Source organism: Eleutherodactylus coqui, chromosome 3, assembly GCF_035609145.1.
Source record: "Eleutherodactylus coqui strain aEleCoq1 chromosome 3, aEleCoq1.hap1, whole genome shotgun sequence".
NCBI lineage: Eukaryota > Metazoa > Chordata > Amphibia > Anura > Eleutherodactylidae > Eleutherodactylus > Eleutherodactylus coqui.
In genome coordinates, this window is record NC_089839.1 from 148,463,271 (window position 1) to 148,477,898 (window position 14,628).

At 42.7% G+C, this 14,628-nt stretch overlaps 1 protein-coding gene across 2 annotated transcripts in view; it reads right to left on the reverse strand.

The window, feature by feature from the left end:
• TMPRSS6 (transmembrane serine protease 6) overlaps positions 1-14,628 on the reverse strand; it is a 104,738-nt gene that overhangs the window by 57,007 nt on the left and 33,103 nt on the right. For both annotated transcript variants that reach the window (XM_066594570.1, XM_066594569.1), the window contains exons 3-5: positions 12,974-13,113; positions 4,804-4,871; positions 42-223 (exon numbers count right to left, since the gene is read on the reverse strand). In XM_066594570.1, coding sequence (XP_066450667.1) covers positions 42-223; positions 4,804-4,871; positions 12,974-13,113 — 390 coding nt within the window. The remainder of the gene's footprint in view (positions 1-41; positions 224-4,803; positions 4,872-12,973; positions 13,114-14,628) is intronic.

Consider the following 14,628-nt stretch of genomic DNA (forward strand, 5'->3'; position numbering starts at 1 on the left):
GGCCACATACATGGGTCACCATAATATATACACAGTCTTACCTAATATATCTAGTGAATGTGGATCCACATGGTATTGGTCATAGATGTAGGTCCCTGTGCGATTAGATTTGGCTTGTAGGACACGGGAGAGTGCTGCCTTCACTGAGCTCACAGTAACCTCTTTACTATGAGAATTAGGAACATCCAGGACGACCCAAAAGAAAACTTTCAAACTGCCCTCTCTTAAGAAAACATGAAAGGAAAATGTAAGATATTGGTCAAGACAAACTGGACATACAGAATACAAAAACATAGGAACAAGCTGGGACCTAAAGAAGTTCAATGCTGGCAATACCTGGCAGGCCCTGGGGCATTGGATGTTTTGAACAGTACTGCGGCCAATGCCAACCATGGTGTATAAGCTATTATACGGGAGGGCTCCTTCCATCACTCTATCGCACCCTGTGATGCAGTCGCAGGTTATTGATGGGTTGTCATGGAAGTCTAAAATCTAGTGGTCTCCAGGCCTCCTCTGTATTGTAGTCTATTAAGTCCTACCAGTGGACTACAGCTAGGACCAAGTGGCAGGACTTAAAGGTTGTGTCGAAGAAATATAAAAAAAATAACTGTCAAAAGACTAGTGTATTCAATAGAATAAATATATGCAAATCTCAGCTGTGTCAGTAAGCAGGAGGAGGCAGGAGGGAATGGAGCTTTTACCTCATGGGAACAGGCAGAGAACACGGAGGAGACAGGCTGCCGTGAGGGATGTGACAGCAGTAGTAGCGCTAGTATTCAATGACTGTGAAGTAAAGCTCCATTCCTTCATTCCTTGTCGTACTCGTTTCATGTAGTAAGTTCAGTTCTGATGCTTTACCTGTGTAGGAATTCTTATTCAATTCTGATTCCACATCTATGTAGTAAGCCCGTTTTCCGGTACTTTATTTGTGTTGCAAGCTTGGCTCCAATATCTCTGTAGTAAGTTTGGTTCTAGTACTGTATCTGTGTAGTAAGCCCAGATCTGGTACTCTACTTATGTAGTATGGTTGATTCCGGTATTATATATTTGTACTAAGTTTGATTTTGGTACAGTGTATGTGCATTAAGCTTGGTTCTGATACAGTATCTGTGTATTAAGCTTGGTTTTGGGACCAATTTTTATCATATTTAGAGAACAAGCTTCACGTCCGCCTGCTCCACAGAGAACATTCGGATCTGTAATAGCCCATGAGGCTGTTCAGAAAAGCAATTTTTCATATAGACCATCCATTCACTTTTATTGACTCCATTCACAGCGTATTACGTGATGAAATTCCACTCGTGTGAGCCTGCTCTGACTCTGGAATCCAATTCCTGAGTACCAAACTCTGCTTATATGTGACTAAGGGCAGCCGTACACTGGCGTATTTGCAAGGGCAATTTTTTGTACACACAATACGCAGGGAATAGAACCTATTGTTTTCAATGGGTTCATTCTCATGGTTCTTTTTGGTATGCACATTTCATTTTCTTAAAAAAAAAAAAAAACACAACATGCTCTATTTTTGTGTGAATTTGCTCACCAATGATCCCCCATAGGAATCTATAGAGTGCACAAATGCGCACATATGTATGCAAGGGTATGCGCAAAACACTCAGCACCTTGTTAGGCTCATTAGCCTTTTAAATCAGAGTGGAGTTTCATGCAAAAATGCCTAGCATCACTTCTGGGAAATTGCAATCCTCCAGCGCTTCTTTCACGTGTGTCTGGGGATCGGCAAGTGTTCCCCATTGATTTCAATGGAAAACAGCACATCGCCCTCATCAGCATGCAATGTTTTTGACTGCCCCATTGAGAACAATAGGTGAGGCGTTCCAAGGGATGCAAAAAAATAGGACATTCAGCGATTATTTTACATCACAGCATCGCTCATGTTTATGACTCCATTCAAAAGAATAGAGTTCATATTCTCGCGAGTTTCGCGTGAGTGTTAATGTAGCCTAAGGCTGCCTCCCCCACTGGATTCCAGACACGAAAACCAACATCATTACACCCTTCTCCCATTTTTCACATTAAAAAAATCAAAATTAAAAAAAAAACTTAATTGGTATTGCCTTGCCTATAAAAGCCTGAACTAATAAAATATAGCATTTTTTATTCCGCACTGTAATGTTAGATTTCTCCCTGCTTTTTATTGTGCAGACCCATAATAGCTCTGCACAGCCTCTCATGATCAGCTACATCCAGGACCATCTCAGCCTGCTTAGGTAATGCTGACATTATATCACCCTCAATAGTCTCTTAAATAACCTAGAAGCTCTAATTATACACTCAGGAGGATGAACTATCATGTTCTTCATTATATCTGCATGAGAGGAACTGTTTAATCACCATCAGCAATGTGATCAGAGTTTCCGCCTCCCCTTTCCAGAGCACTTGTGGTACACTCTATGCAGTTTAAGAGGTCTTTCACATGGAGGGCATACGCTCCCCCCAAATTCAGCACTAACTGCGCACAAAAATGCGTGAATGGGTGATTTTTGTGCGCACAAGTCCCAAGCTTAATTAGCACTAAAATCACCCATTCACAGCACAGCCCCGAAGTCCCGAACAACAATTAGTACCTGTGGGGCTAGAGGGGACTCCCCGACGGAATGCCCCATAGCAGAGGTAGAGGTGTGCCCACCACCTTTATCTCCTCCGCTATGGGTGATTCCCTCGAGGAACCCCTCCAGCCTGCTCTCTTTCTCTCTCTCCACTCTGTGTGGGAATTCCCTGTAGCGGGTAGACAAAGGTTACCCTGTAGGAGGTAACTACACTGTCATTACGCCTTTCAACCCTTAAACTACCCATTAAAATGTATGCTGCTACTGGGTAGTTTAAGAGCTAAAAGGCGTACTGACAGTCAGTGTAATTAGCTGCTACAGGGTAACCCTTCTCTCCCCGCTACAGGGAATTCCTCATTCTCCGTTTGCTGGCCGACTTGCATAGTTTCCCGTGGGAGTTTATGGAAACTCCTGCGCCCAGCGCACCAAATGTAGGTCGGGTCCTTTCTTTTCACGCAGCAGAGGATTTGAGTTACTGAATTTCAGTTGCAGAGGTCCCTTTTTTGGCAGAGTGGTCTTTGGGCGCAGCTAAAATTCCTCTGTCTACATGTTCCCATAGTAAAACCATTAGTTCTAATAGGCGTGAGTTTTTTGGCGAGCCTACATTGTGTCAAAAAGACGCTTGTGTGAAAGGGCCCTAATGATGCAGAAAGTTCCCAAATTCCCAAGTCGTCACCATGAGATGACATGACTCAACTGAAGAGAAAGCTTCTAGGAATTTTCAGAAAGAAGGGAATAACTAAACAAGGCAATACTAACCAATAGAGATGAGCGAGCACCAAAATGCTCGGGTGCTCGTTACTCGAGTCGAACTTTCAGTGATGCTCGAGGGTTCGTTTCGAGTAACGAACCCCATTGAAGTCAATGGGCGACTCACGCATTTTTATATATCGCCGATGCTCGCTAAGGTTTTCATTTGTGAAAACCTGGGAAATTCAAGAAAGTGATGGGAACGACACAGAAACGGATAGGGCAGGCGAGGGGCTACATGTTGGACTGCATCTCAAGTTCCCAGGTCCCACTATTAAGCCACAATAGTGGCAAGAGTGAGACACCCCCCCCCCCACTGTTAGCATAAAGATCGTTCTCCTCTGCCACAGCTGTAACAGCTGTGGCAGAGAAGAACGATGTTAGCCCATTGAATTCAATGGAGCCGGCAATACAGCTGGCTCCATTGAAAGCAATGGGGTGCCGGCGATCGCGGGATGAATTGTCGGGAAGGGCTTAAATATATAAGCCCTTCCCTGCAATTCATCCAGAAATGTGTAAAAAAAAAACAAAAAAAAATATACTAACCTGGTCCCGGCAGACGGAGTTCAGCGCGGCCAGCGGCAGTCCTCCTGAACTGCTCTGAACAGCTGTGAGTAGTATTCAGCAGCCGGGGATTTAAAATCTGACCATCGTTTTTTATGAATGGGTGAGTGACTGCTGCCTCTCATTGGCTCAGCGGGACCAATCAGATGAGAGGCAGCAGTCACTCACCCATATATGAATTCATGAATGGGTGTGTGAGTGAGATCTGCCTCTGATTGGTCAGGATGTGACCAATTAAAGGCAGCTCATTCAGCAGGCAGGGATTTTAAATCCCCGGCTGCTGAATACTACTCACAGCTGTTCAGAGCAGTTCAGGAGGATTGCCGCTGTCCACGCTGAACTTCGTCTGCCGGGACCAGGTGAGTATATATATTTTTTTTATTTTTACACATTTCTGGATGAATTGCAGGGAAGGGCTTATATATTTAAGCCCTTCCCGACAATTCATCCCGCGCTCGCCGGCAGCCCATTGCTTTCAATGGAGCCGGCTGTATTGCCGGCTCCATTGAATTCAATGGTCAGTGCTCGTTTAATCGAGACGAGTACCGCGTGGTGCTCGTCTCGAGTAACGAGCATCTTGAGCACCCTAATACTCGAACCAACTAAATATACTGTTGGACTAGTTACATAATAAAGGAAAAAACATTTTTAGCAGGTGGCCCTTTAATTGGCTTACTTTAGTCCATTTTAAAGACAAAAATACTATGCCTGCTATGAGCAGCTTTAGATATCTGCCAGAATCTGCACCAGTTTCTGGTGCAAATGCATCAATAAATGTGCCTCATAGACTTGAGTGCACTTTAATCTTCAGAAAAAAAGTTTAGATAATGGATATATTATATTTCTAGAACCCAGAGCCAAAGTAATTACAAGACCCTGTTACAGCGCTTCATGAATACCCAAATAGCCACCCAAATCTCACCCAAAGGCATAGACTGTGCTGGAGTTGTGGTATGCAGCCAATTCTGAAGACAAAACAAGAGCAGCAACCTAAAGACAAAGAATACAGTGTTAATAGACAAATACATAAAAAGATAAGGGCTTAAACAGACGAACGTATGCGCTAATAGCTCTCCGCAACGGAGCATATTTGCACATGAACAAGTTATATGTCTTAGTATTTTTAACTGTTCAAACCCAGCAAAGTTGCACATGCAAAAAAAAAGTAGAAAGATAGGACAGGACCTATCTGTTCTTGCACGTAGATTTAGCGCATGAGAAACAAGTTCATGAGAATGAAATCAACTGTTCCAGATTTCTGACATCAAGAAAGAGGTGGTTGGCACAGTTATTCTTGCACTAAAACATATAGGAACCGACTACCTGGCTGACTCCCATTATAAGCCAATAGGATTTGTCGTGATTAATTGAGATTGGTTCAAATGAAGGTTGGACTATAAGGGTTGTAGGAGTGCAGTACACAGAATGGCCTGCAGAGGGTGCTAAATAGGCGTTCAGACTGCAGCAGCAAGAGGTAACACCTGTGACAGAGATGACAGAGACCCTGTGGGTTGTGAACCCTGAGCGTTGTATGCTGTACATGTGTTGCTGTGATATGGAATAAATGCTGGTGGAAGCCAGAAGTTAAAGAAATTCACAACTCTGGAGCCTTTATGCACGTGGCGTACATTTCTGCTGAATGGGCAAAGATGGCGATCCGATAGAGTTACCCCAACTTGCCACAGGGTATAGTCACAATCAGCAGATTTGTTGCAGAATTGTTTGAGAGTTTTCTTTTTGCATACAGTTTTATCCATACAGATTACAGAACTATTGTATAGGCCCAATGTTTCATTAAGGGAAAATCAAATGAGCTGAAATCTTAACCCCTTGAGGACGCCGACCTTTTTTCCCAGTTTTTGGTTTTTCCTTTCCATTTAGAAAAAAAAAATAAATCATACCTCTTTTATTTAGGCCTTAGTCAGACGGGTGTTTTTTCGCGCGATTTGCGCATGCGTCCGGCGATTTTATAAAACCATTGCTTTGCAATGGTATCGGACACATGAGCGCTTTTTATGCGCTCGTCAGATAAATTATAGAACAGAAATAGCAGATCACACCTATCTGCGATCTGCGATTCCTGTTCTCTTCTCTATATGCGCTCAATAGGTTCCTGCGCTGAGCCAATCAGAGGCAGCACTCACTCACCCATTCATGAATTCATGAATGAGTGTGAGTGAGAGCTGCCTCTGATTGGTGAGGCTGTGACCAATCAGAGGCAGCTCATTCAGCAGGCGGGGATTTTAAATCCCCAGCTGCTGAATACTACTCAGAGCAGTTCAGGAGAACTGCCTGCCGGGCGCGCTGAACTCCGTCTGCCGGGACCAGGTGAGCATATATATATTTTTTTGTTTTTACACATTTCTGGATATCTTATATATTTAAACCCTTTCCGACAATTCATCCCGCGATCGCCCGCAGCCCATTGCTTTCAATGGAGCCGGCTGTATTGCCGACTCCATTGAATTCAATGCGCTGGACAGCTTCGGCCCGTTTCTATTGAAACGCGGCTAGGAGCAGATTTTTAGGAGCGATTTTTCAGCCCCGGTCACACGATTTGCGGATGCGCATCCGTCATGCGATCCGCAAATCGCGGCAAAAAACGCCCCTGTGACTAAGGCCTTATCCATCAATGTAGACGTCTGTTGTTTTTTTGCAGGACAAGTTGTATTTTTCAGTGATACCATGAAATGTACTGAAAAACTTTCACAAAATTCTAAGTGAAGTGAATTAGAAAAAAAAATATCTGCCATCTTTCGTGGAGTTTCTTTTTTATGGTGTACACACTGCAGCAGAAATGACCTGATAACTTTATTTTATGGGTCAGCAAGATTACGACAATATCAAATTTATTTTTTCCAAAGTTATTTTGTTTAAATTATTTTCTGTCGCCATCTTCTGACCGCCATAACTTTTTTATTTTTCTGATGACATAGTTGTATGAGAGCTATTTTTTTTGCAGGGCATCCTGTAGCTTCTATTGGTACCATTTTAGAGTTTGTGTAACTTTTTATTACATTTTATCTTGGAGATGGGGTGACCAAAAAAAAGCAAATTTCTGGCATTACTTTTTTAGGACGGCATACACTGTCCGGGGTAAACAATGCATTACTTTAATATATCGGACTTTATGGATACAACAATACCAAATATGGTTTTGTTTTTTTTATTTTGATTATTTTATTAGAAATATGGCAAAAGGTTTTTTTTTAAACTTTTATTACATTTTATTTTTTTATAACTAATAAAACTGTTTAAAAATAATTTTCTACAATTTTTTAGTCCCCATAGGGTACAAGAACTTGCGCTGGTTTGACCGCTCCTGCAGTATGATGTAATGCCATAGCATTACATTATACCATGATCTGACAGGCAGTCTATCAAGCCATTGATGAACAATCTGCGAGGGGTCATTTAAGACCCCCAAATATCGATGGGGCATTTAACTGCAATTTTCAGAAGTGATGGCAGCATTTAAAGTATTGACAGCTCCGATCAGAGGCTCTGCTGATCGGAGCTGTTGCGGGTGGGTGACAGCTGTAAGGAACATTGTATAAAGCTGGATCAACCCCCAATACCCCTCCATACAAACCCCGAACCTCCAAGACTTAAGGCCTCCTTCACACGGGCGACAATTGCTACAATGCTACAAATCGCATGTATGAGAAGCCCATGGTTTCCTATGGGTTCCTTCACATATGAGATGTTTTGTAGCATGCTACAAAACGACACACAAACCTCGCAGGTCCGGCGACATGCCCGTGACGCGCGAGGTTTTGTAGCCCATGTTTCCCTATGGAGCCTTCCTCTCTGTTGCATTGCATCGCACGAAAACGTGGTCTTTGTGCGATGCGATGCAACTTTGACAATAGGAAATGCTACTGTCAAAGCTATAATCTAAGCCTTAAGGCCTCCTTCACACGGGCGACAAAGTCGCGCGATTTTGTAGCGCTGCTACGATGCTACAAATTGCATGTATGTGAAGCCCATGGTTTCCTATGGGTTCCTTCACACATGAGATGTTTTGTAGCATGCTACAAAACGACCCACAAACCTCACAGGTCCGGCGATATGACCGCGACACGCGAGGTTTTGTAGCCCATGTTTCCCTATAGAGCCTTACTCTATGTTGCATCGCATCGCACGAAAACGCGGTTTGCATGCAATGTGATGCGACTGTGACAGTAGCAGATGCTACAAAGTCGCGTGATTTTATAGTGTCACATGCGACTTTGTAGCGCTACATAATCGCGGTATTGCTGCGAGAAAATCGCAGCGATATCATACGGTGCAGCAATGCAATATTGCTGCGATTTTCTCGCAGCGATGTGGTGTCGCTCGTGTGAAGGAGGCCTAACTGCAAGGGAAAAAAAATACACATGCATCACCTTAGACGAGCTGTCAGCCCGGCCGCAGCTTCTCCGCAGGTCCCAGCACGGATCTTCTACTTCTCTTTTGGCCGGTGATTTAAAAATCCCCGCCTCCTGGAAGCGCTGGCTGAACCAATCACAGCCATTCTCGAGCACTGGCTGTGATTGGCTAAGTGTCAGCCAATCACAGCCAGCGCTTCCAGTAGCCAGGGATTTTTCAATCCCCGGCCAGAAGATGAAGATCAGTGCTGGGACCTGGGGAGAAGCTGAGGCGGCGCCCTAGGCAGCGCGGAATGGGTGATGTATACTTTTTGTTTTCTCCTTTAGTTACAGCTTAAATTCGGGTTAGGGCTTATATTTCAAGCCCCCCCCCGAAAATCCTCGCATGTGATGCTACAAAGTCGCGACTTTGTAGCGCTACAAAATTGTGGTATTGCTGCGAGAAAATCGCAGCGATATCACACGGTGCAGCGATGCAATATCGCAGCGATTTTCTCGCAGCGATGTAGTGTCGCCCGTGTGAAGGCGGCCTAAATGTACACACTGTAGCGTTAAGGGGTTAAAGGGCCACTCCTGAGACTACACATTTTTCCATCCTTGCAATTTTGCTTTTAAATTAATCCCATGATGCATCAGCATAGTATTAGCTAGAGGCTGCACCATCTGTGCCTGCTGGTGGGTAGAGCTGGTCAGAAATGAGATCACATGACCACCTGGGGAGAAAGAGGCCAGCAGTTTCAGACAGAAAGGAATAACTAACCAAGGTAACACCAGCTCATATACTTGCATATATGCAAGGTAACACCACCTTGCATATACTGGGAGAATAGCTGCATAATCAATGAAAAAAAACCAAACATAGGAGGGGGCCTTTAAAATCATTCCTGCTTACCTCCATGGGCCATTTTTAGTTATGCAGCTTGGCTCCATTCACTTGAATGCAGCCATTGTGCAATATCAGACACAGCCTGCAAACAATAGTGGGGCTGTTTCTGGAAAGATTAGAGATTTATATTTTTAATCTCATGTACATCCTTTTTAGCATTTTAATGTCACAATATCATTCAATACCCAAAGAATTACTCAATTTAGTTTCTTCAATTACAGTTTAATAAATAGCAATATGGGAAGGGAAGGGAAGGGAAGGGAAGGGAAGGGAAGGGAAGGAAAGGAAAGGAAAGGAAAGGAAAGGAAAGGAAAGGGAAGGAAGGAAGGAAGGAAGGAAGTTCAACCCATTTTTACTTCTGAGGCCTTAGTCAGACGGGCATTTTTAGCCGCGATTTGCGCATGCGCATGCGTCCGGCGATTTTATAAAACCATTGCTTTGCAATGGTATCGGACACATGAGCGCTTTTTATGTGCTCGTCCGATAAATTATAGAACAAAAAATCGCAGATCGCACCTATCTGCGATCTGCGATTCCTGTTCTCTTCTGTATATGCGCTCAATGGGGCCGGCGGCAGCAGCACCGACCCCATTGAGAACATATAGAAGACAAATCATTCTTCTCTGCCACAGCTGTTACAGCTGTGGCAGAGAAGAACGATGTTTGCCCATTGAATTCAATGGAGCGGCAATACAGCCGCTCCATTGAAAGCAATGGGCTGCCGGCGTGCGCGGGGTGAATTGTCGGGAAGGGGTTAAATATATAAGCCCTTCCCTGCAATTCATCCTAAAATGTGTTAAAATAAAAAAAAATTGTGTACTCACCTTTCCGCTGCAGCCGGAGTCCAGCCGCGGCCGCTGTCAGTTCTCCTGAACTGCTTCTCGGCACTATGCAGCCGGCGGGGCTTTAAAATCCCCGCCTGCTGAATGATCTGCCTCTGATTGGTCACAGCCCTGACCAATCAGAGGCCGGTTTCACTCACACACCCATTCATGAATTCATGAATGGGTGAGTGACTGCTGCCTCTCAGCGCTGAGCCAATCAGGGGCAGGTCTGACTCACATCCATTCATGAATTCATGAATGGGTGTGAGTGAGGCATGCCTCTGATTGGCTCAGTGCTGAGCCAATCAGGGGGCAGGTCTGACTCACACCCCCTTCACACCCACTGCAGGACGGCCGCGCGGAGCTCCGGCTGCCGGGAGAAGGTGAGTATACAATTTTTTTTTATTTTAACACATTTTAGGATGAATTGCAGGGAAGGGCTTATATATTTAAGCCCTTACCGACAATTCATCCCGGGCTCGCCCGCAGCGCATTGCTTTAAATGGAGGCGGCTCTATTGTCTTCTCCATTGAATGCAATGCGCTGGACAGCTCCGGCCCGTTTCTAATGAAACGCGGCTAGGAGCAGATTTTTGGGCGATTTGCGGGCGACTTGCGCGCACCGGTCACGCGATTTGCGGATGCGCATCCGTCATGCGATCCGCAAATCGCGCGAAAAAACGCCCGTCTGACTAAGGCCTAATTGTACCATTTTTTGTCACCATCAGAAAGATCTATCACTATGTAATAGAAGTTTATTACTTTACTGTCTCAGATTACTTCAGCTCAGAATTTTTCAAATATAATTATATTATTAATTTTATTCTTCTATTAGAAAAATGTTGAACTTATAATGCTCATTTTTTTGCAATAACTGTCTTGGCCACTAATAACATTTATAGAATCATCATTATTTCCCAAGGGTCTCCTCTAAATATTAGTGAATCAAAAAATACAGGCACAGTAAATAAACTTGCATTCAGATTGTAATTATATATTCTATTTACATACTGAATTACACTCTCCCCCTCCACCACCAGTATCTCTTTAATTTAGGCCAGCAGCATAGCAAGTGTATCAAATCTGCATAATTTATTTTTAAAGTGCCACTTAAGTGATATTTTTTAATTCATTCATTATGCTGCTATCCTCCCAGTATATATTTTTAAAAGTGGGGAGGAGAAAACAAAATCCTTAAGAGGCTAAGAGCCTTTGCTATGTTGCTGGGATAGCCTTGTATGGTCAAGAAAGCAGTTAGCTTGATCTACGGAATAATGTCTTTTTGAGCATATGAATTGGAGAATTTTTTAAACTTGTTAATTTCAGGATAAATTTTTAAACCTACTGCAGAGCTTGAGAAGCCAGTCCCATTGTCAAATGTTTTGTCACTTTCTCAATGCAAAAGTCATTTCCATGCACTGTGATAACAAGATAATGCTTCTGTTTTTGTGTCGAATGCCTGTTTTCAAGTACTGTACCTGCTAATGCAGGTGGAGAATAATCATTGGTCCTATCTCATCCACATTTTCTGTGCAGGGGTTCACTTATGCCTAAAGCTATATGAAGATTGACCTCGTTGAAGGATTCATGCTTATTAAAGGGGTTGAGCCAAGTGTAAAACCCCATTCATATGCCATATTGGGACATATGGAGGTTATAGAGCAGGGTTCCCCACTTAGAACTCACTTATATGACCCAGAATGGCCACCCAATAAGTAAGAGCGACCCCCGTTCCGATGGATCTTCTGCCATCCTGTTATTAGGGAAAATGTACAGCTGACCACAACTTTCCCCAGCAGAATCACTTGATTGTCAATGGTGCCAAGAGCAGAACCATTGGTGAGCAGCTGTTCGTCTTCGACCTTGCATTCTGGTGCACTTGACACAAACCCATTAACCCATTTAGGACCATGCAATGTAAGTTTACGGTGCCTGGTCCCGGGCTTAAAGCCCAGCTGTATGCAAAATCACGGTGTGGATTTAAGCCTCCAGTCTCTGCAATCAGAGGCAGGACAAGTTGTCAACTGTTAGTAACAGCTGATAACCTGGAGGAGAAGGCAGGAGGGGTTTTTAACTCTTTCTGTATTCTCCTTCCCCGAGTACACAGCACTCAATGAGCGCTATGTACGGGGCTAAGAAGTGAAAGTGAAAGTATAACTTCCACTACAGGACTTGGCAGTCACGTGACCATCGGGATCCCCTGATACAGCAGAGCTGCAGGGTCATAGTACACCCTGATTGGCTCTGCCAGTGACTATTGTCACTACAGGGAATGTTTTTCCCTGTAGCTGGGGCTCCTATGGATGCCCCAGCTACAGTGGATAAAAATATGAAATAAAAAAATAAAGACAATGTGAATGTCCCACAGAGATCTTAACATAGATGGTAAAAAAAATAAGGTGGTTAAAAATGCCAAATAAAAAAAACCAAAAAAACATGTGAATGTCCCCTAGGAGGTCTTATATGACATCATGGGGAAAATAGATAGATAGTAAAAAAACATAATTACATACATTAGTAAATAAAAGTTACAGAATACAACATTATATACATAAGAAAGAAGAAAAAAAACCGTCGCAGTATGCGCCCTGTAATCCAATACCCTACATATTATATATTAAAACATCCAAAAAATGAGGAAACTATTTCCATACTTTATTTTAGTGTAAATATACTAATTAACAAGAAATAACTATAAATGTAAAAAAAATCTTTTTTTACCTCAATAAAACAAAAAACGGGAAAAAAAGTCAGTGAAAAAGATATTTTAAAAAGTCGCCCTAAATGTCATAGAGAAATAAAAGCAGCAAAAATAATTTTGGTAGCTGAAGGAAAAAATATGGGCAGTAAAACCACCACATGGGTAAAACCCCTAAAAAGTGTCTGGTCCTTTAGGTATAAAACAGCCTGGTCTTTAAGGGGTTAAAGATTAAAGAAGACATTTTCATCCAATTCCACTAGCTATGCCAGTCCAAAAAATGCAAATTATACATGAAACAGGAGAAAATCATACCAGTTTACTCAAGTGAGCGGCTTCCCTTTTGAATATATTGCTCTCGGGATGGGTGAGGTCTCGGGTAAGGTCATGGCTCACAATTCGCAGGTTGCAGGCAAATAGTCTATTGGTTGTCAGATCCGGTTTGAAATCCACTTCTGTTATGCAGTAAGAAAAAGAAATGTATTCATGAGAAAGTTTACTTCAACACTAAGGATCATGTAGCCATAGTTTATGTAGTTCGATGAGTGAGTTACAAAAGCCTGAGTCAGGTTATGCAGCAACAGGCAGTGATGAAGACTGACCAAGAGCAAGCAAAAGCAGTATACAGATGTAGCAGAGCAAGCAAAAGCAGTATACAGATGTAGCAGAGCTGAATCTCTCATTGAATTGCTTCTTCTGTGCACCATGATACCTTCTTGGTTGACCCCTTAAGGACCAGGCCATTTTGCACCTAAAGGACCAGACACTTTTTAGGGATTTTACCCATGTGGTGGTTTTACTGCCCTATTTTTTTTCTTCAGCGATGAAAATTATTTTTGCTGCATTTTTTCCCCATGACATATAGGGCTATTTTTTCAATTTTCTTGGTTTTATTGAGGGTAAAAAAACTTTAAAAAATAAGAGCCTTTTTTTTAGTTTATTTTTAATATTAGTATATTTATGCTAATATAAAGTATGGGAACAGGTTGCTCGTTTTGGATATTTTCATATATAATTTGTATAATTTTGGATTACAGGGCACATATGACAACGGTTATGGTTGGCGTCAGCTTTGAGTCATTTTCTTTTTTTATGTATATATTATTATTTTATTCTGTAATTATTTTTTTAACAATATTTTACATCTATGTTCCCCATGACGTCATATAAGACTTTTGGGGGTCATTCACATTGTCATTTTTTTTAAATTTTACACTTTTCTACTATAGCTGGAGCATCCATACGGGCTACATCCATAGGAGCCCCAGTTACAGGGAAACATCCCCCTATAGCGACAGTGGTCACTAACAAAGCTGATCTGGGTCTGCTAGGACCCTTCAGCTCTGCTGTAACAGGGGGCACCTGACAGTCATATTTCTCTCTGCACTACCTAGCGCTCATTGAGTGCTGTGTACCTGGGAAAGAAGAAGCCAGAAGGAGTCAAAAACTGCTTCTCCCTTCTCCTCCGGGTCCTCTACTGTGACTAACAGCTGAGGATCTGACCTGTTCCTGTTTGACTGCAGGAGCAAAGGTTTTAATCCTGTGCTGTGCATCTGCTATCGGCCGGGATTAAAATGCTATACCACACTTGGTTTTTAAAGGGCAAGCCAGCTCAACTTGTTTATCATTATGGTCTGTTACTAAAGAACAAATGATTACTGCACATTCTCTTTTATCTCTTGCATGCTATTTTGAATAGGGCCTTATTCACACGAGTGTATGCGTTTTTACATATGTGTATTTAAGCCGTGTGTGCTTAAATATCACAAGAATGAAGAATAGTCGTGATCAAGTCCCAATCTTTAGCCATGTATTTTATGCCATTCACACAGGCAGCTGCAGTATATTGGTGAAAAAATACGCTGCAGCGCGGAAATCCCTCAATCGGCAGAGATCCTCGGAATGACTGCTAATGCCTAAATAGAGCCATCTATCTTCGTTTTCCAGCATTGTACGCAGGTAAATTTCCT